The 21,912-nt window shown below is 39.8% G+C and overlaps 1 protein-coding gene across 1 annotated transcript in view; it reads right to left on the reverse strand.

Annotated features, from left to right (window-relative positions):
* Positions 1-6,527: 6,527 nt before the first annotated feature.
* The window catches only part of YES1 (YES proto-oncogene 1, Src family tyrosine kinase), a 52,887-nt gene continuing 37,502 nt past the window's right edge, over positions 6,528-21,912 (reverse strand). Inside the window, exons 3-12 of the mRNA XM_055799526.1 lie at positions 20,590-20,689; positions 19,381-19,479; positions 14,940-15,043; positions 13,997-14,146; positions 13,638-13,793; positions 13,188-13,367; positions 10,828-10,904; positions 10,328-10,481; positions 9,622-9,753; positions 6,528-8,837 (exon numbers count right to left, since the gene is read on the reverse strand). Coding sequence (XP_055655501.1) covers positions 8,629-8,837; positions 9,622-9,753; positions 10,328-10,481; positions 10,828-10,904; positions 13,188-13,367; positions 13,638-13,793; positions 13,997-14,146; positions 14,940-15,043; positions 19,381-19,479; positions 20,590-20,689 — 1,361 coding nt within the window. The 3' untranslated portion in view covers positions 6,528-8,628. The remainder of the gene's footprint in view (positions 8,838-9,621; positions 9,754-10,327; positions 10,482-10,827; positions 10,905-13,187; positions 13,368-13,637; positions 13,794-13,996; positions 14,147-14,939; positions 15,044-19,380; positions 19,480-20,589; positions 20,690-21,912) is intronic.

The following is a 21,912-nucleotide window of genomic DNA, read 5'->3' on the forward strand; positions in this document are numbered from 1 at the left end:
GTTGCTCCTGTATCTCCTCCAACTTCACAGAGGAAGAAAACAGCCGTCCCAGACTGACAGCCCCAAACACTGTTAAAGAGAAAGAGGCCATCAGATCACATCTCTGAGGATAACAGCATATCCATAAATGAGGGAACCTTTAAATACCATCCTACTCAAGCAACTGCTGCATCTCCCAGAGCTGTTTTGGTACTTATAGTCACGTTCTAGTTCTCATTTCCTCATAAGACATTCTGTTTCTGGCAATGACATAGTGGAAGTTGTGGTCCAGCTGTTTCAAGTCCACCAGACTCATGGCTGAGACTGAGTTCTCTATTTTTTCTAGCCCCACATACCACTAGTCAATGTCAACATATATTCCCAGCAAGGGTTTTTATTAGGGTAAACCGCACGCAAATCACGTCTAGCAAACTGCGGAGTGTCAGAGAAAGGACAGACACAGTATGAAGCCTCGTGCTAAGCATCATTTTCTTTAGCAGCATGCAATAAAAAGGGTCTTAAGAAATATGAAACCACAAGTCCAGTTCTGCGAGGTCTCCCCTGTTCAGGGTATTTGCTTGAGATCTGAGAAACCAGTGTCTAAACCTCAGTTTTGTAAGAACCTTTTCCTGTGATCTGAGCTAAGACAGTTTACTTGCCTGTGTCTCAGTTTCTATGCTGTTCCTACCTGCACCACGGGAGGAACACCCCATCCCATGTTCCCTGGGTGTGATAAATCCTGTACTATGGTGGCTGAGGCCATTTATGTATCTAGGCAGGTTGTACCAAGCACATTTCAGTCATGATGACAGAAGGGTGTTCAGCATCTTATAAAAGACCAGGTGATACACAGACACCAATCTTAGGTTGACTAAAGATAGTAATTTATCATTAAAGAAGCTTAAAATAACTGTGCACTTGCCAGATTGCTAAGTGATTTTTTTAAAAAAAAAAACATTTCTGTAAGAAACCATTGCAAAGGTAGACTGAAGGAGGAAAAGGCATGATATCATCAAATCACATGTTTTGTGGGTGTTCATCTGATTGCTTAGAAGGATTTAACATATTCAGCAGTGTCAGTGAAACAGAAGAGTGGCAAAGAAGGAATTTCTCATTCCATGGTCTAGAACACTGACTGGCTGAAAGGGCACTAGAAAGTCCTTCTAAAGCACTCCTGCAAACCAGTTATGGAAGTTACTTCTGGTACAAAAAGGGAGCAAGAACTGCAGAGGAACTCCATGTGCTTACTGGGCAGTGCTTGTAGAAGACCACTGAAGCCCCATCCTGTCATAACAAACTGCTTTGCCTAACAAAAGCTTCCTGACCACCTGACTCCGCATACCATGGTGTCCCAGATGTGGCAGCCCATCAGGCTGGGAAGGTGGATGCTGCTGACAGCCACTGTCATGCTCAGAGGCTGAGGTAAGCATCTTCCCACACATAGGCTGCCTGTGTGGTGGCTGGCTGTACCCTGGGGCCACCTGGGCTAGCCTCAGGCTGAGCATGCTAGGGGCTGACAGGGTTTTCCAGCTCAAGCTCCATGCTGTCCACACGTATTATTGATACATCAGCTTTGTTGCAGCCAAATTGCTGTGCAGGGCTCACAGGCTTTACCCAGATTTTGTCCTTTTTTTGGGAGTACCTCAAGTGTCCATTGTGGGGCATAATGGGAAATTGCTGCAGGCTTGTCTTAGGAAATCACCTCTCCAAGCTCAAGACCCGGAGCTGAGATTGGTAGGTAATGCTAAAGTCTTTCTATCTGAAAGGAAATTCCCAGCAGACCAAATGCTAGATTCTGGCTGCTGCATGGTCAATGTTGAACTTGATCCTGGATGAGTCAAAATGTCTCTTCTCTTGTCTCTCATCTGTGAAGAGTTTGGGAGTGAGAAAAGCTATATATTAGGTAATAAGCATTGTTGGGTAAGATGACAGGTGCCTTAGAAACCCCAAAGAGACGTGCTGCAGATCAGTAATTTCTGCATATTACCTGGCATGACAATGTCTGTCTTGGGACAAAAAACAAATGAGGGTTGTGCTATTTTGTTGATAAATCAAGAGTATTTGCACAAGGCAGGCTGGCCTGCTAAAGCAGACGTGTATCCCACTATCTTCCTGAATGCCGTTTGTCATCCCCAGGTAGCAGAGAGGGTCACTCCTTCTTACCTTAATGATCAGTTGAACTCAGGGGACATATCTATTGCTATGTATACACACACTTGCTCTTTAAACACTTAGCAGCAGTCTGAAAAGGCTGGGGCCATTCTAAACAATGGCACCAGAGATTATATTTAGCCTATTAGCAATCTACTTATTATAACCTTAAACCCACTGAAGCTATTGATTGAACTTCAGTTTCATACAGAAAAAAATATCCCCTTGCAAATGGTATTCCTTTGATAAAGGTAGCAAGAAGGTTAAATGCACAGATTTTGATGCAGTCACCTTTAACAAATAATGCTAAATTAAAATGTAAATACAGAAACTATTTCTATTGTGCTGGTAGTCTTCTGGCACAATGGAAAGAATATACATGTATGCCAGTCATAAGTCAGTTTGAAAGAGGGAGAAATTCCAGAAGAGAAGAGGGTAACAATAGAACAAAATCAAAACTCCAGTGAAAGCGATATGGATCTGACCTTGCTCTAATAAGGCTGCTCAATTTGCTAGGCACTGCCCATTTATGAAAGAAAAAAGAAGACGGTACAAGGCTGCTATAGGCTTCTAATCTTTAATTCTGTCAGTTCTCGTCTGTGTTCATTCTACTACTGCAACACCACATGATGGTGAAGAGTGAGCACCTAGGCTAGAACTGAGAGGAGCTGAAGGTGGGTAGAGGGATGTAAGGGATGTAAGTCATCTAGTCATCAACTTCCACTCTTAGAAATGTGAGCCAACACTCTTGCCTTTTCTTGGGAACTCTTCAGAAGGACAGAACCACAGACTTGGCCTCCTTGCCAGGACTGAACAGGGGCTACAATCTAGCACGGTCATTCACTGTTCAACACATCTTCGGCACCTCTGTGAGTGGTGTATTCCACGGTTGCTGGAGGAGCAGGGAGCCATCCTCACTGTTTGCATAATGAAGCTGTCAAATGTTTTCCGTATCTGTGGCACTTTCATCATAGGAGTCAGGCTGAACTGAGGTTTATCCTTTCTTATTTTTGAAAGAGCAGAAATGCTTCTTTACCCAGCAAATACAACTCTGGTGCTTCCAAACACTGAAGCCGAGTGAAAAATCATCAGCCATGGAGCGCCTGGAAGGCTGCCCCAAATGTAAATAAATGTGGGGGTATTGAATGAATGGTGAATGCAGCAGCTGGCACCTGCTGAGGTCCAGGAAAAAAGTGAGTTGTTAGCATGTATGGAATGGATTTTCAGGGCCAAATGCAGGATGCACAGATTATTAATTTCCCAGTATGTCCTTATCGGTAGCCTCAACTAGAAACTCAATAAACTAGTAGCAGGGCACAAAGGAGAGGGGTGAAGTGCTCCTGCTGGGAGTAGCTTTTTGATAAAAAAAGGAATGTTTTCACAGCAGTCAGCTTCAGTGTTGGTACATGACTGATTCACCAAGAGTGCTTGCATTCAGGTTTCCCTTTTAAATTTCCAGTCTGTTCCTTAGACCCTGCTGGGTTTAACTATGTAACTATTCTTTCTCCTTTAAGAACAAATCAAAAGCAACACAATGGCCAACATGTGTTTCTACTCACTAAGTAAATGAAATACTGAGAAGGTGGACAATGTTCCCTAAAAGTGTACAGTGCTATGAATACTTTGATCCCCCACCAAGATTAATGAGTGGTTATTACAATTTGACAAAAAATACACCTTTAAATTAAAAGAGAATGTTAAAAAAACCCAACCAGACAACAATGTGCTACCTACATGAAGCACATGTTTGCATGCAGAACTAAGAAGGAAAATAAGCTCAAAGAGTAGGACTAGTAAAGAACGTGAGTCCCATGGGTAATGCCTGAACTCTGTGAAGTTCCAAGGCATGCTGTACCCACATGGAAAGAAGGGAAACCCAACATAAAATCCTACATCCACTAGGAAAGAAATGCTAAGGTACTTGCCAGCGTCTGAAATGCTATCAGTCTGGAGCAGAGCTCCAGAGGCAAGCATCCCTGTAAATTTGGGATCCAGGGATCAGAATCTCTCTGGTTAGGCTCTCTGTATTGTTTTTTTACCCCAAGACCCCATCAAGGTTCAGCATTACAAATGATGGCAGAATGATGCTTGGAACTCCCCAGCTGATACGGAATGTGCCCTGCTCAGAACCAGGCTGAGCTGACCACAACCATCGCGGAGAGCAGAAGCAGCACTTGGCATTAGCCTTGCTCCATTTCCACTGCGCGCAAGGGAACAGATGCTCCTCAGTTCCCCTGCATTTCTACCTCCTTTTCAAAGTCGGACGGAGAGACATCTGCTACGCCACACCCCTCAGCCTGCTCCCCTCTGCCCACTGAAGTGTGGTACCTCAGCTGCTCACCTCCATCCTTCCGTCTCACTCTCTCCCTTTCCCTCCCCTATGGTAAGGGAGAAGCAGGGAAGCTGTTGTTTGCCCAGCAAACACTCTCCCTCTAAGTGGCAGTAGAGCAAAGTGCAGAGAAAAAAACCCCAAACCTGGTCCTTGAGCAAATCCTTAAGCCTGTGGCTGCAGGTGAAGTCCTGCAGCAGGTTCTGCGACCTCCTAAAGGTCTCTCACAGCTGCCAACCACCTGTGTAAGACCCACCAGCTATCCAGGGTTCTTGATCAGAGCCCAGGTTTTACACTCGAGGTCACTGTATCAGAAATAGATGCAACCATCCCATTCCCATCAGCTGACTCTTCCCACCTTGACTTGAAAAGGTGTCTGCCAGATGTGCGTCATGGGGGTTACCAGCCCTGCACTGCCTGGCAGCCTCCTGCAGCGTTTCCAAGGTCAATGGCAATCTTGTTCCTGCATTAGGATCAGGCTGAAGTAGGAACAAGATGCGCGTCTACCAAAGCACCCACGCTTCTGGGCATTTGCACAAATAGACTCGGAGTACCTACTGCACAACACAATGGCTGTTGGATGAACCACAGTTCCAGGCGTCAGCAGTTATCCACCACCTGCTTATGGTGCCCAAATCAGATATTCAAATTTAGTCCTAAATTCTTTAGCAAGTTTTAAGAATCTGAGTCTCCTGTTTGCAATGTACTGCTTAGCTTAAGTGAGTGCTCCTGTGGTTTAAACCCAACATAACTGCGTAGCTCTAAGTGAAGTCTTGTGTGTTGGGGAAAAGCTGGCACAAATACAAATATCTACAGCATCTTCACAGAAAACTTAAAAATTCAGAAGTTTATTGGATTGAACAGATCAAAATAAATAACAAAACTGAGGGCTCATTAAGTTTCGTTGTTTAAATTCATTTATATGCGTTCCAGCTGTGGATAATGTGTTTTAGAATAAACAGTATTGTAGATGACTACAGGTATGATAGAATTCCAACTTGTTGCTACCCATCAGCAAACTCTAGGAGACTTCTTTTTGAAAAAAAAAAAAAAAAAAGGTAAGACCTTTCCAAGACTACTTTTCAGGGGTAAGAGCTACGCACAAGCCTAGTGAAATGACAGTCCAGTGGCTGCACGGATAAAAAGACAAAGTTTTTTTCATAATGCTTTATGCTAAAATAGGGATGTATTTTATCTAAATAGTAGGATAATGCACATTTTTATGTTTGGAAGTTTACTCAAAGACAGTATGAAAATATTCTTAAAATACTACAGCTTGAAACAACGCATGACAGAAACAATCTGCAGGCCTAGCATGCAGAATGGGTATCACAAGGTTCTGGTGGACAATGGGAAGCGCACAGATTACCAGAATTACATTACTGTTGTCATTAAAAATAGTAAAACATTAATTACATTACAGGAAATACTAAAAATACAATAAACTTTGCCATTTTTAGGTTCTGTTAAGAATGGTTTTAGTGCTGTATTAGTTATTGAAACTCAAACAGTACTCTCGCTCCTTAATCTACAGTGGCACTGTACATACACGTCAGGATTTGTGGTTTGAGTTTACTGGTCATTGAGACAGGTAACATTGAATGAAGCTGAGATAAACCACCAGCTATCACTAGAACAAATGTATAAAGCTCCCTGAAAAATTGCACAGAAGTCAACAGTGGCTGCTAATACCATTAAAGCAAGAGAGAGGAGATGTGTTTGCCCTGCAGTGGCAGTGACCGCCAGCTGAGATTCTATACTGGGCTTGCTCTCACAAGAATCCCAAGTCTGTCCATCTGTCTGTCGTGAGGGTTAGTTTTACGTCCAGACAGTACTGTTCTAGTCCTGCCAAGAGCTTCTGAACTGCTCTAGAAAATGTCTCCCTTTTCACAGCAATAATGCACCCTGAACTCAGCATCTTGTATGAAAGTACATTAAAATAGTTTACAGAGCACAAAAATACACCCAAAACTCATGAAGGATTAATTCCCCTCCTTTTCCCCTCAATATGAAAACTACTCTGGTTTTGTCCCCCTCCCACCTTTCCCCCCCATTTCAAATAAGCAGATGCAATCAAGGAGAAATTTATTTTGAACCAATTCTGCAAAACAGTTCAACAATGCCATACTTTATAAAAATACTTAGTTACATAATTAAACTTATTACTATTTATATAAAAAGTGTGAATGTGAATTTTAAACTCTGTTAGGGTAAGAACCACATCAAGGTCTTCAGGTGAAACAAATAAATTTTCATAAACATACAAACTCTTTTGGAGAAGTTTTATAATACACAACCATTTACAATGAACACGTTCATTAAGTTAGTGTTTTATTCCTTTACTATACAAGTGTTATTACAATGAACCGTTCCATTCAGTAATTAAAAATCCAAACAATGCCGGCGTCATTTTTGGCATTTTTTGTTATAACTGTATTAATACATAAACTCATATGATTGTGTTATTGATTTTAAAATATTTAGAAAAATTAAAATTCCATTTATTTTTTTGGGTTTTTTTGATTATTTTGTGTGTGTGTTTTTTTGTTGTTTTGTTTTTCTTACATAAAGCCCTTTTAAAATTTGATAACCACAGATGTATAGGGGATAAGCAATGATGAGGGATAATGAAAAATGATGGCACTGTTCTTACAAAGATCTGTTTGGTAGTTGGATTCAATGTAGTGTAAACCCATGAAGAAAGTTAAGTTTAGTACCAGAACTATATTACCAGTTTTTCTGAAATTCATTTGTGGATAGCTTTACAATGATAATATGAATTCCAACCTGGTAGCTAAGTTTAGTGTTCCAAAATTAAAGTACGTAAGCTCAATCAGAAATTCAAGAACCTCATGCAAATTGTTGAGTAAAAGACATGATGTTATTGCTTGATATGTCATTAGCCAAAGAAAATAAATCTAGATGTAGTGTCAACTGAGCTGAATGCCAGCAAATTTCAATGTCACTATATTCGGACAATATTAAATATACTTTATCCCTTTAGTTTTTAAACTTTCACATTTTCTTTTGTTTATTTTCAGTTAAATAATTCTGTAGGAAGGGCAGAAGTGGGAAGAGCAACTGCGTGTAAGTGTGTCTTAATAGTCAAGAAAAGCAAAAGTGCAATCAAATCCCTGAACTAGTGACAGCTAGTGCTTGTGGCACCCACCCTTGTTAACACGTATAAGCCACATACAACAGTACCAGACCTGTCTCTGAGAAAGGACTAAAAAGCGGCCAGTTACCAGCTTCAGTCTTGCTTTCCTGGTGAGCTTTGTTCAGGTAGCCTTCCCATACAAAAGCTTGCAGTTGGATTGGAGCTTAAAAGATTAAAGGTTTTCCCCCCCGATTGTATTACATAGCTTCAAGTTCAAATATCATCAAACTTTATCAACACAATTTTATAAAATATTACCTCATTTTCTAGTTACCTTCATTATTCTTAATTAGCTATGCAGAAAGAAAAAAAGAAAAATCTCTCATGCTATTTTCCAGTTATATTAATACAAGTATTAACACAGTGCATTATGCTCTCTAATTTCACTATTGAGGTCTACCATTTAGATCAAGTTTTGTCATTCACTGCTCCAATTTCTCTTTTAACCTGCCTACCCTAATTATGTCCATGCAAGAGGAAGCTTAAAGATCAAGACTATGTATCAAATACAGTTATACCATCTTTTGTGGGGGTGGGGGACACACATGTAAATTTGAACACAGGGAGTTTTACAGAACTGGAATAGAATTGCTTGGTCCCACAAAGTTCTTCTGCATTAAAAATGTCTTACCCCAAGATCACTAATTCCAGACAATTCCTTCTTTAGTAGAATGATTATCAAATGTTGGGAAAATAAAGGATTTGAAACATTGGTTTTTCTGCTATTGTTCACACCAACACTCATTTTTCTACCCTGTACTTTCAGTAAGCTTCCTTTGGACCCTGAAAATAAGTTGGGAAAGAGGAAAAAAATAAAAACATATCATTGGTAAATTAGATTATAACACTTTAAAAGTGGTTTTGTGCAACTGCATCATGAAATTCCAGTTTGCCATAAAGAGCATGCAAAGTAGCAAAGATTTTCTTTCCTTTGATTCCTTACAGACGTCAGGAACTCTTTGCAAGTCTTTTAACATTTGGCAGATTTGTGCATGTTATATAGACTGTTGGCTTATAAATTGTCTCCAGGCTGGTACTGTGGTTCTGTAGCAGTAAAGTAGTCCTCCAAGAAAGACTGTATATATTCAAATGTTGGTCTTTCATCAGGGTCCTTCTTCCAACACAGTTTCATTAACTCGTGGAGAGACTCTGGGCAGCCTTGCGGGCAAGGCATCCTATATCCACGTTCCACTTGTTCCAGAACTTCCCGATTCACCATCCCTGAAAGAAAAGCATTTTAGGTCTGAATGACATTATGCAAAGAACAGTTTCCTGAAGGTTTTCAAGTGTGTCTCCAGCTGCGATGCATGTGAATCTACCAGAACCTGTAATCTACAGGACCTGTAATGAATGCACTTTATAATGAAAGAAATCTTTATATTTTGCATTAAAGACACTTTCTGAAAATTGTTTCATTATTCTGGGAATTCCTCAGTATCTGGTTCTTCTTCCATTTGTATACTTTCCCACTGCCTTGGGCCTACCCTTTCAAAACGGAGACTCAAGCACAAATACCTTCTGCCCACCTTTAAGTTCCATTCAAGGACCACCTGATTTGAAATCAGATCAACAAAAAGGCATTATACACACCTAACAGAAATGCCTTACAAATTCCAGTCCCAGGAAAACAACTAACAAAATACATTACATATGTTTAGGTTCAAAAACCGATCTAGTAGCTTCACTCTACTGATGCTTACTGTGGCTTGGGAAAATATCAGAAGTAGAAATTTCAGGGACAGATAGGATAACATAAGGATACCCACTAATCTGAAATGAACTATCAGTCACATTTACAAATGCTATTAGAGCATTTAAAAAAATATATAAGAGTTAATCCCTAAATAAAACAAAGTAGCTTTGTGAAAAAAGGAACCAGTGAAGTGTTACTAATTTTTTGACTCTGCTTGTCAACTGTGGGCTCTGAATGAAGGCAAAAAGTACAAAAGGTAACTTCAGAAGTGCAGAATACAGTAAAGAAAAATCTATTAAATTTCCCTCTTACCTGGATATGGCACTCTCCCCTTTGTTACCAGCTCTGTCAGTAAAATTCCAAATGACCACACATCTGACTTGATTGTAAACCGACCATACAATGCTGCTTCCGGAGCGGTCCATTTAATTGGAAATTTAGCTCCTACAAACATCAGAAAGACATTCAGTTCCCCTTGCTTATACATAATTTGCTTACATTTCAAACTATATTAAAAAAAGTACTGCACTCAAAACAATTTTACATTTTGCTTTGTTGACAAAATTTAAGGTGGTTTAGTATTTTAATATTTCAAACTGGAAAGCAGTTTCAAACTAAGGCAGAAACTACTGGCCACAATTTCTGGAAGCACTTAAGACATCTGGGACTCTTAATTAAATATGTTTCAAAAAAGTGAAATGATCTTCAGAATCTGATAAGCATCATCTCTGGAATGTCAGCTCTCTTCAAACTGTAGCAAGTTTTACCCCCCCAAAAAAACCTAAAAACTTTTTTGAAAACACAAGCAAACTACCAGATAATTTTGAAAATTAAAAAGTTTACTAAAATTGTGCTTAGGAGAGGAGGACAACTAAACATAACCGTGAAAGCACACTTTCACGTCACATGAATAATCTTTATTCATGCAGACAGAATACACAGACACATTCTGCCAAATGTAATAGTTCTAAGTAATTTGAAGGTAACTGGTCTTATTCAGTAAATGAATCAGTCTTACCTTGTCTTGCAGTGTACTCATTGTCCTCTATTAACCTTGCTAAACCAAAGTCTGCTATTTTACACACAAGATTGTCTCCTACAAGAATGTTAGCTGCCCGGAGATCCCTGTGGATGTAGTTCATTCTTTCAATGTAAGCCATGCCATCAGCAATCTTAAAAATAAAGTTTTATTAAAGATTATTCTTCATGACTATATACATTTCTCCCAAGCATTAAGCTGCATCCCTTTAGTTTAGCTCCATTCTCATTGTATAAGTCTAGGAAGTATAGCACAGCAAGATCTTGTGATGGCACAGAGTGTCTGGCTATACGGTATCTGCTAACTGGGTACTAGACTGTTTGTTTTTGCCAAATTACAAACCTACAACAGAATATGTAAGACAGAACAGTGTAAAATATCCACAGCATTCAATATTTATATTTAGTTGATATCTGATATAGTTTTAAATCTCTTCTCTAAAGCACAAAATCACAGTTGTCTTGGTTTATACAATGTACCTGAGCAGCCATGTCGACCAGCTGTGGGAGTTTTAAGTATTTCCCTTCTCCTTCCTTAAGGAAGTCTAGCAAGCTGCCTGTAAAAGATAACGCATTTTGGGGAAAGAAAGGGAAAACCCAACACATTAATTTGATCTGAAAACAGAAATGAGAACTTTTTCCCTAGACATTACGATTTATTCATCTCCCCAAATCTGTATTTGAAAATCCATCATTTACCAGAATACACGACTCAATGACTGTGCCTGATAACCAGCTAGTGCAAGTTTTCTCCAAGTATTTTGGAATCCATTTCAATAATTCAATAAAACAGATTGCTGCTTGATGATTATATGGCAATACATAAGGATTTTTTCCAATATTCCTGGTATCAATGTCTTTCCTAGCTGGGCTTTTTTCCCCAGTGAGATTTATAATTAAAGAACAAAAAACCTCCTATCCATTACTTTCTACCAGCTCCAATTATATACTAGAAAAATGATTCTGAAATTGGGTTCATTTTGTTGCTTTTTCTTCCTTACAGGGGAAAACAAAAGTATCTTGCATTCTTTGTAATATATTATCTTATCCCATTTATATAATGCAATTGCATTCAGAACATTACAACATAAGCAGTATTTGAAATCAGTTCCAAGGATCTGCACTTAAAGACAGTGATCTTTACACACATGGTAAAACTTGGTCTCTGACGTAACAGCTTTCCCTACGGTGTAATTATGCCATAAGTATACAGGAACCTAATCTCTTTCCTAAGAAACTGGAGAAGACTAATGATTAATCAGTCTCATCATAGTCAAAATTATGACAAAATTACAAGTGTGGTGATGGTAGAGAAAAAAACACTGAACCACATATCTTGCAATGGATTCATCGCTGTAGCCACAAATTAGGTAATTCTGATGTGGTTTTAGTCACTTGCTGTATTTCTGCATTGAAAGTAAAAGTGTGGCAGGCCAGACCCACACTGCTGCTGCTGTTTGTTGTGTGTGTTTGCACAGACTTTTTCCCACCTTGGCTCATGAGCTCAAAGGACCAAAGACGAACAAAGACTTCACATTGATCCTTAGTAACCTGTCCGCATTAGAAAAAATTTTGGGTACTGTGCAGTTCTCACCTACCTCTTTTCCTTGTAAAAAGAGAAAGAAAAAAAATTAAAAAAATTGCCACTAGCTTTCAAGTATGAACCACCAAAGAGGTTTTATGTTTTTTGGCAAAATGTGAGATGTTTTTCAAATGAAAACAGAGGCTTCCAATGGCATTTTTAACCTATAATTTAATCAAACATGCTACTGTTTTTCCAATTCTTCTGGTTTTTGTAATGTAACATCCCAGTTCTGGGTTTAAACTTTCCTTTTTCTTAGACAGAAAGCTATAAAGCATTTTTTTTTTCCTGATTGCCTTCCTGAAACCTGACTTCTGAACACTGAAAAGTGATTTTGCATGGCAGATTTAAGACCTGACAGACTATCTAGTGTTACTTAGAAACAACAGCACAGAAGGAAACAACAGCACAGAAGGAAACAACAGCACAGAAGGAAACAACAGCACAGAAGGAACTTTTTAGATTTTCTACTCCTTTCTACCCTTCTACTTACACAACACTTTAAAAAGACCATCCAAACAGGAAGAAGACTCCCATATATTTGTGGCAGAGTAGTGAACACAAGTAGCCACTCTCCTGGACTTTAAAATTGCTTCTATTTCTTATCAGGATAGCAAATAATCTCTGTGAGATGAACAGAAGTCTGCGTTTTTTAAAAAGCGGAATAAATGACTTGAAAATCTGCTGCTTCTTAATACTAATGTGTTTATTTCTACATTCAGCCTAAACCTCTAAATCTCTGTTTCAGCAGCAGGGGAAACAATACAGAGCAAGGGAAGAGGGATGAAAGACTGATAACAAAGGAGAGAGTCTGGAAAGAAAACCTCAACTTTTTTAACATTTACTATTACACTGCTGGAAAAGAAAAACTAAAAAAAAAAAGCAAAATTCAACTGATTCTGTCATTGCAAGCACGATCTGTCTACAGGCAGGTATATTATCATGATGATATTCCCAGCTACGCCATCCAACTTTAATGTAACAGACAGTACACACTAAAAAATGAGGAGAAAACCCCCAGTCTTGTACGGAAGTTTAGCAAGGGTGACACAGATGCGCAAAAACAGCCATGCCCCTGCTCACAATCTAAATCAGAACTGCTTCAAGTAGGTCAAGCGTTGATCATTTTAATTTAATCAAAATTTCTACTTATACTCCAGTCAGCTTAAACCTAACAATAATTAAACATTTAATTTGTTGCTGGGATCTTAAATAATCTTTTAAATGTAGTATCTTCAGATTATTCTGCCACACACACCTTTTGTCATGAATTCAGTGACGATGTAGATTGGCTCCTCAGAAACAACTGCATATAGCGGAACAAGCTTGTCATGTCGCAATTTCTTCATGATCTGAGCCTCCTGCAGGAAAGCTTCTGGCATCATTGTACCAGGTTTTAGTGTCTTGATTGCTACTTTTGTGGTTCCATTCCATGTTCCTAGAGAAACAAATCAGATTTTATTCTCCACTATAATACTGAAGAGATTTTCTGCTGAAACTTTGCATTTTCTTCTGTTTTCTTAGCTAAAAGAATAATTATAAACTAGAATGATATTGAGTATTTTACTTTTACATGCCTGATGATCATTGGTATTTTTTCCCTTCACTTATTTGTCAGATTATCTTTCAGATCCCAATACTGATTTACTTAAAATACTATTAAAACATTCACAGAAACAAATGAAAGATGTCACGTTTAAGTTCTTACCCATCCATACTTCACCAAAACATCCTTGGCCCAACTTAACTTCTAGCCTCAAAGATTCTCTAGGAATTTCCCAGGCATCTTTTGCTAGCCCCTGTGTTTGCGGTTTCACAGTGGGACACACAGTTGTTAGCTTATGACACAGCCCATCGGCATGTTCTGGAAAACAGAAAGAATAAGCTTCATAGTTAAACAGGGGTAACACAACATCCTAATATTGATAAAAAGAACGAGCCCATTTACTGTTTGTCAAAACAAGAAGAAATGTTATGGTTGTAAATTTTAAGAATAAGCTACACATGCAATTTTTCTTCCTCACAATAGGCACAAGGCAGCATTGGGACATTAGCACTTGGGCTTACCTCTGTAGTGTTTCACCAACTTCTGTAGAGATTCAAATTGTGCTCTGGTTGTGATATAGTATCCACCATTGTCAAGTTTTCTGATTTTGTAGTGTTTCACATTATCACCTCTGACCTCATCCCAGTCACGTATGGAAAGGGAGTAAGCACCTAGGAAAAAAGTCATACTTGGTTCTTCACCAAAAATTTAAAAACATATTTAATGTGTCTCCCCAGCTGTCATTAAACACATACATGCGTGCACATGCATATGTATCACGTGATAGACAAAAATGGTCATTATATCCATCTTGGTGGTGGTGGGAGTGGCAAAACGGGAGAGAGAAGAGGTACTGTCCTGTTTTCAGCTGTGGTAGAGTTAATTTTCTTCCTAGTAGCTGTTACAATGCTGTGTTTTGGATTTAGTATGAGAATAATGTTGATAACACACTGTTTTAGTTGTTACTAAACAGTGCTTACTCTAAGTCAAGCACTTTTCAGTTTCTCATGCTCTGTAAGTGAATTGCACAAGAAGCCAGGAGGCAGCATAACCAGGACAGCTGACCTGAGCTAGCCAAAGGGATGTTCCATACCACAGAACCTCACGCTCAGTGTATAAACTGGGGGGAGTTGGCTGGGAGGCGCTTGCTGCGGACCAGCTGGGCATTGGTCAGTGCATGGTGAGCAACTGTATTACGCATCATTTGTTTTTCTTGAGTTGTATTCCTCTCTCTCAATTTATCTCCCTTTTCATTGCAATTTTTATTAGAATTGGTATTGTATTATATTTTATTTTATTTCAATTATTAAACTGTTCTTATCTCAACCCATAGGTTTTATCTTTTTTCCCTGATTCTCCTCTCCATCCCAGCAGGGTGTGGGTGTGTGTTAGTGAGTGAGCGGCTGCGTGACACTTAGTTGCTGGCTGGAGTTAAACCACAACAGATATAATAAATATACATACCTTTAGTGGTTTCACTCTCTCTTACTAAGAAAATACCGCGCTGGTTCCCAGGATTTAAAAGTAGCCTTTCTGCATCCTTCCTGCCCATCTTACCAAAATACCACCTAGAAAAAATGTTAAATAAGACATGTGTAAGTAAAAGCTTTCAGTGCTCTGGTAATCATATAAATACAAATTGTGAAATCTCAAGCGTTGACTGGAATACTATTGTCCCAAAGCAGGTAAAGATCAACAAAATAATGACATCCATATAATCAAAAGATTAAGATGACCTATTTTTATATGACTCTCATTTCTATTGTTTGCAAAATACATGTAAAGAGGCTTCTATCCACAAATACTACTTTCTTCTGATTGTTTAACAATGGACATTGACAGTACTCAATATTGAAAGTAACACCCTCATTCTGGTTAAGCTGGATCAGATGACACATTGGTAGCACACTTAAACACTGCAGCAGCTGAAACTCCCTTCTATAAGAAGTTTTGGCTACTGGAAACCACAGGCCTGTCAGCCTGACCTAGGTGCCGAGGAAGGTTATGGAGCAGGTCATCTTGAGCACCATCATGCTGCACATACAGGACAACTGGGGGATCAGGCCCAGCCAGCGTGGGGTTATGAAAGGCAGGTCCTGCTTGATGAACCTGATCTCCTTCTATGACAAGATGACCCACCTAGCGGATGAGGGAAAGGCTGTGGATGTGTCTCCCTGGACCTTAGTAAAGCCCTTGACACCGTCTCCCACAGCATCCTCCTGGGGAAACTGGGTGCCCATGGCTTGGGCAGGTGTACTCTGTGCTGGGTTAAAAGCTGGCTGGCTGGCCGAGCCCAGCTGGTGGTGAATGGAGTCACATCCAGCCGGGGACTGGTCACAAGTGGTATTCCCCAGGGCTCAGTGCTGGGGCCAGTGCTGTTTAGTATCTTTATCGATGATCCGGACAAGGAGATCGAGTGCCCCCTCAGTAAGTTTGCAGGTGACACCAAGTTGTGGGGGAGGGTTGACCTGCCGGAGGGCAGGCAGGCTCTGCAGAGGGATCTGGACAGGCTGGACCGATGGGACAAGGCCAACTGTTTGAGGTGCAGCCAGGCCCAGTGCCGGGCCCTGCCCCTGGGTCACACCAGCCCCACGCAGCGCTACAGGCTGGGGCAGAGCGGCTGGGAAGCGCCTGGTGGGAAAGGGCCTGGGGGTGCTGGTCAACAGCCAGCTGGACATGAGCCAGCAGTGTGCCCAGGGGGCCAAGGTGGCCATCAGCGTCCTGGCTTGTATCAGAGACAGTGTGGCCAGCAGGACAAGGGAGGTGATTGTCCCCCTGTGCTCAGCACTGGTGAGGCCGCACCTCGAATGCTGGGTTCGGTTTTGGGCCCCTCACTGCAAGAGGGACATTGATGCACTGGAGCGTGTCCAGGGAAGGGCAACGAAACTGGTGAAGGGTCTAGAGAACAAGTCTTACAGGGTTGTTTAGTTTGGAGAGGAGGAGGTTCGGGGGGCCCTTATTGCTCTCTACAACTACCTGAAAGGAGGTTATGGACAGGTGGGGTAAGGTGTCTTCTCCCATATAACAACCAATAGGACAAGAGGAAATGGCCTCAAGTTACACTGGTGAAGGTTTAAATTGGATATTAGGAAAAATTTCTTCACCAAAAGGGTGGCGAACCATTGGAACAGGCTGCCCAGGGAGGTGGTAAAATCACCATCCCTGGAGGTGTTTAAAAACGCATAGATGTGGTGATTAGGGCCATGGTTTAGTGATGGACTTGATGATCTTAAAGGTCTTTTCCAACCTAAATGATTTTATGATTCTATGTTAGAAAACAGTATTTAATGCAAAGTGGGTGTGCATAAATGTCACTGGATGACAGGTTCATTTAGGTTGGAAGGGGCCCTCCACAGATCTCTGGTCCAGCCTCCTGCTGCAAGCAGGGTCAGCTGTGACCTGGCTGCTCAGGGCGTTGTCCACTCCAGTCTTGAAAACCTTGAATGATGGAGCCCACACAGCCAACTGGGCAACCTGTGCCCCTGCCTGCCTGTCGTCAGGATAAAAAGGTTTCTTCTTATATCCAGCTGGAATCTCTCCTGTTTCAAATTCTATTGCCTCTCATCCTTCCCTACCTCAGTAGAGGGAGCAATTTTTTCTACTGATCATTTAGAAAGAACCCTGTGGTAGATATCATTTACTTCTCTATAAGTAACAACACACCTTTGTGGCGTTCATTCTGACATCGAAAAGTACACAGATGTTTTAAAACACCTTTGTTTTTTCTTGCCTTAAGTTCTTTCACAAAAGGAATTTCTTCTTTTATGCTCCCACAGTGTGCTCGTCCTGATGAATAGCCTGCACACAGCTCTGTCCTGAGCCAGTGATAAATTTTAAGGTCCGTATCCCAGTGAACCCCCAGACTTCGGAATAACATTATTCCTAACTACATTTTATTTTGAATATGTGCCTCAGAAGTCAAAGTGATGCAAAACATAAATTTCAAACATTTCCATTTGATGCTGCCACAGCATCAAGCAAATCTGGCTTCGTGAGTGTTGTGAGAAGAAAATTAATATTGGAAAGTGCTGCAAAACAATGGTTTTGTGGGTGAAACATTTGGTGGGGAAATACGTAGGTAAAGAGGGATCATTTTGTTGGCCTATAAACAGAATGGCCTGTGCATTTACTTGGGAATTTGAAACTTATTCTTACTTTTTTATTTTATTTATAGGTTGACTGTTTAAGTAGATGTGCAAAATTAGAATTGGATATGAGAGTACATACACGTGAGACAATTTGGATGTAACCTATAATCTTATTGAAGCAAACCTGAACCCTAGTTAACTACTCCACATGAAAATGCCTCTTCCCCAGACTACCACAACAATTTACAAACCGTAAAGTGTTATTTTGTTTCATTGCCTATAAAATAATAGTGGGATTTACTTGTTCTTTTTATAAGCACTAAATATTTATATTATGGTATCATTCAAAAGGCACATGCATAATACAGATCCCATCTCATTCAAAAGGCACACAGATAATATGGATCCCATCACAAGCAGTTTGTTATATAAATGACTTCAGGTTTTAGAAAAGACCACTTCAAGAAAATCCTAGCAACTTGGGTCTGTGTATTGCTTTTGCACTTGCAACTAAGTGCAATCACAAAACCCCCCCTATAAATGCCATCAAACCCCAGGGTTAACAAATGAACTCTAACGCAAATGAACTCTGTTCCAAATGCTGTGGTAATATTTAATAAAATCAGCACGAATTCTTTTAAAATAGTCAGTTTGAAAAAGCTTCCTCACTCATCACCTCTCAGTCTCACCTCCAGTCATCACATAAACTAGCCAGCTCTTAGGGGCCATACTTTCTTTGCAGAAACACTGAATTCTAGTTTGCGAGGGGCTATCATCCCCATTTCAGCACTACTGCATCTGTAATGACAATATGGTTTTACTGCACAGTTTTTTTAAAAAAAACACCCTCAATTTTTCTTCAAAAAATCTGAAGTCAATAGTTTTAAAAGCAGCTGAAACTCAAGGGCATAAATTAACAGTGCATCTTTGATCCAATTACTTTTTAATAGCAAAGAGCCAGGTGACAGCAGTAGCAACATGCTAAAGTCTCAGCTTGAGATTCAGGAAACATCTTGGAAATCAGGCACTTTTCCCAGAAGTGCATTAGCAACACAGAAATATGCAGCTCATGTATCTGGGAATTGCTTACTGGTGGTACTATGCCTGTATACTGAAGCAAGAGCTGCGGAGCTTTATATTTCTAGTACAACAAATACAATTAATTCTATGGAACAAGCATAACCTGAAACTGTACCCCAGCTCACAGTTCCAACAGTAATTTTATGTGATTCTGTAAGGGTTCTGGGATCTTTGTTTGTAAATAAATGTAGGAAGTACTGGCACCCAAAGCAATACAATCTTCCCAAACCATAGTAGTCCTTAGTGTGCCTAACAATTTTGTCACCAAAAAGTTATTACAGATTAATAGATTAGCAATAACTGTCCACACAAATATTTTTTTTAGAATGTAAGAAGAGGTGCTACCAAGGATAGAGCTGACCAAGCAAAAATAAGGATAAAACCCTAGAGCTGACGGTGTGTGAATTCTTTAAGTAAAAAACATTCATTTTTGCTTTATATGAAAACACAATGCATGTTCCCCAATTCTTATCTTCATTATTGCATTCTCCCATCTTTTTTCCTTTAGCCCTACATATAGCAAGCAGGCACAAAATATTTGCATGAGTGCCCACCTCACACTTACTAATAATTATACCTTTGACATTATCCAAGTAGCATTGCTATCCTTTAATTACTAGTATTACCCTACTTCACCTTTAAATGTTACATATAATAAATTAAAGGAATAGTACCACCACAGGGCACAAAGTGTAGAATGGATAATAAGAACAGATTGACAGGATACAATGTCTTACTCTTCTGCTTGAATGGAGTCTGCAGGAGCTACGTAATTGCTTGGGATGTAGCCTGTTTTTCCTGTAGCAATGGACCTTGCTTCCCACCAGTCTCCTTCCCTGCAATGAAACACCAGTTATCTCCTCCACATATAAACAATACATCATTCTCTAGCCCCTATAATGTCCCCACATATGAAAGGCAGGTTAAATGTAGGTAATGTGTTATTTTAATTATCAAGACATCTAAACTAGTTTGTGCTGCACCTCAATACATTTTTCTTTTCATTGTAAGCAACATGAATGCCCCTTAATAGAATTCTGCATTTTAAAGATTTGGGTTTAGTTTTGTTTTGTTGGTTTTGATTTTGAATGTAAAAGGATTTTATCTATATATGCAAAGTGTAAACCTACAATAAAACATTTTATGGCAGAGCTGTGTAAAGAAAATTCCCAGTTCTCTAGTCTTCACCTGCCCCTCCCAGATCATTCTGCCTGTACGATGACAGAAAGCAATGAAGGAAGCAGGAAGTCAGCTAATAAAATTAGAGAACTGGACAAATGAAAACTGCTACATGTATGAATTAGAACTATTATGGCAGCCAAAAGCTGCATGTAAAGAAATCTCCAAGGTGAACAAATTATTTCCTTTTCACTAGACTTGCTATAATACTGTAATGCTGATGCAACTGAACTAGAACATCAAACCACTCATAAGCTACCTGAGCATGGATTTACTGTGGAGGCCAGCTAGACTTCCATGGCGAGATGTCTCTGCCTCCAGGCAGTGCACTCACCTCTGGTATTTCACAGTGCAGTGCTGCCAGCTGCGCCCACCTCCCCAAGAGATATGGAAACCTGTCAGAGAGAATCTGCAAGGTGCAGAGCCTGGGATGGGACAGTACATGTCTCCACCTCTGCTGCCCCAAAGGGGGTAGCTGTGCCTCACTGGAGCAGGGAGTGGAAGGATGCCACCCAAGCACCTGAGGAGGAGAGGCTTGGGGCTGCCCTAGTCACTACAGTGCTACATCTGCACCCAAATCCTGACCTCAGCCTGAAGGTTACTGTCTTACCACTATCAATATTTTAACTCCATGCTTGCTGAACATTGCATGCATTCAAGGAAAAAATATCTCTTCACTGAAACAGGATACACAGATTGCAAGAAGAGTTGAGAATCTATTTATTCCCAACAACAACCAAGTGAAGTTTGTGAAGGAGAACACTTACGTGTTATTTATTATCTGGAACCGTTCACCTTTCTTAAATGAAAGGTCATCTGTAGTTCTAGCTTCATAATCATATAAGGCCACAAATACAGTAACACCACCTTAAGAAAAAGAAAAAAACAACCCTCATATGATACAGCAATAATGTAACACTTGATTTAAGGACTTGCTTGCGAACAACTCATCAATTTTGATCTGGAAGCAACTAAACACTCTGGGTTGCATCTCATTTTGGAAGCTGGATCAATAATCAGCTAACTTCTTAAGACAGTGGAAAGCCTACAAACAGACACCCTAAAAATATGCTTCCACACCACAAAAGGCAGCTAGATACATCACTGGAAGTACATTAATAATTAGAGCACTTGTATACAGAAACCTGCACAACACATCAGCAGTAGAAAAAGCTCGCTTCTTTATTAAGCTAGCTTCTTGTTAAATGCAATTCTAGAAGATCCTACACCACCACAACCGTAAACCATCAGCCACTAATTTTTACAGAAGTAGTTTCCTATAAATAAGCTATAAATAACTGATGTGTTCCAAACCTTCTGAGGTTATACATCAAGGAATTGAACCAGAACTAGAAGTTTTCTGTTGGGGACAAAGACATTTCTCTGCTTTAGGACCAATAATTTTTTTAATTCAATCAAGTCTCCCCATCAGTGAAGCAGACCCTCGCTCAGGATGATCCATCAGTGCAGTACTCCAGAGAACAGGGACTGAGATACATCTCAGGAAAGCAGCTGCAGTTCACCCAACCCATATTCATGTCCCACAAATAGGATACAAGTGTGAGAGGTGGATGGTAGGGAGGCTCCTATACTTATGGTAGGAAAACTTTTTCTATTCTTGAAAGAACTAAGCTATAAAACTGGGCTAAAAGAGAAAGAGGGAAAGGAGAACAGGCTATATAAGATGTACAAGTGAAAGTTAACTTAGAAAACTGCAGATGGGCAACAGAGAAACTTTTTAAGCTCTAGAAATGCTATTTCACAGTCTAAAGGAAATTCAGAAAACCTAGTGATAGTCCAAGCAATAATTTATTTTAAAATGTATAATATCACATCTCTAACATGCACATATATGTACCAGGAAACACATGCATCCAATTTGAAGACCTCACACTTCACAGTACAGTAATCTGAGGAAGAATACATAATGCAACAGGTATTGTCGACATCTAATATTATTTTGCAGTGTACACTTTCTGATGTAAGAGTTTCCAATCACTTAAATATTTTCATTTGATTTAGAGTCTTCCTGTGATTACAGACTCTCAGCAGGCCACAGCTGGAAATGAATTTACAGTTCCTCTAGGAAA

Source organism: Falco peregrinus, chromosome 3 (assembly GCF_023634155.1).
Source record: "Falco peregrinus isolate bFalPer1 chromosome 3, bFalPer1.pri, whole genome shotgun sequence".
NCBI lineage: Eukaryota > Metazoa > Chordata > Aves > Falconiformes > Falconidae > Falco > Falco peregrinus.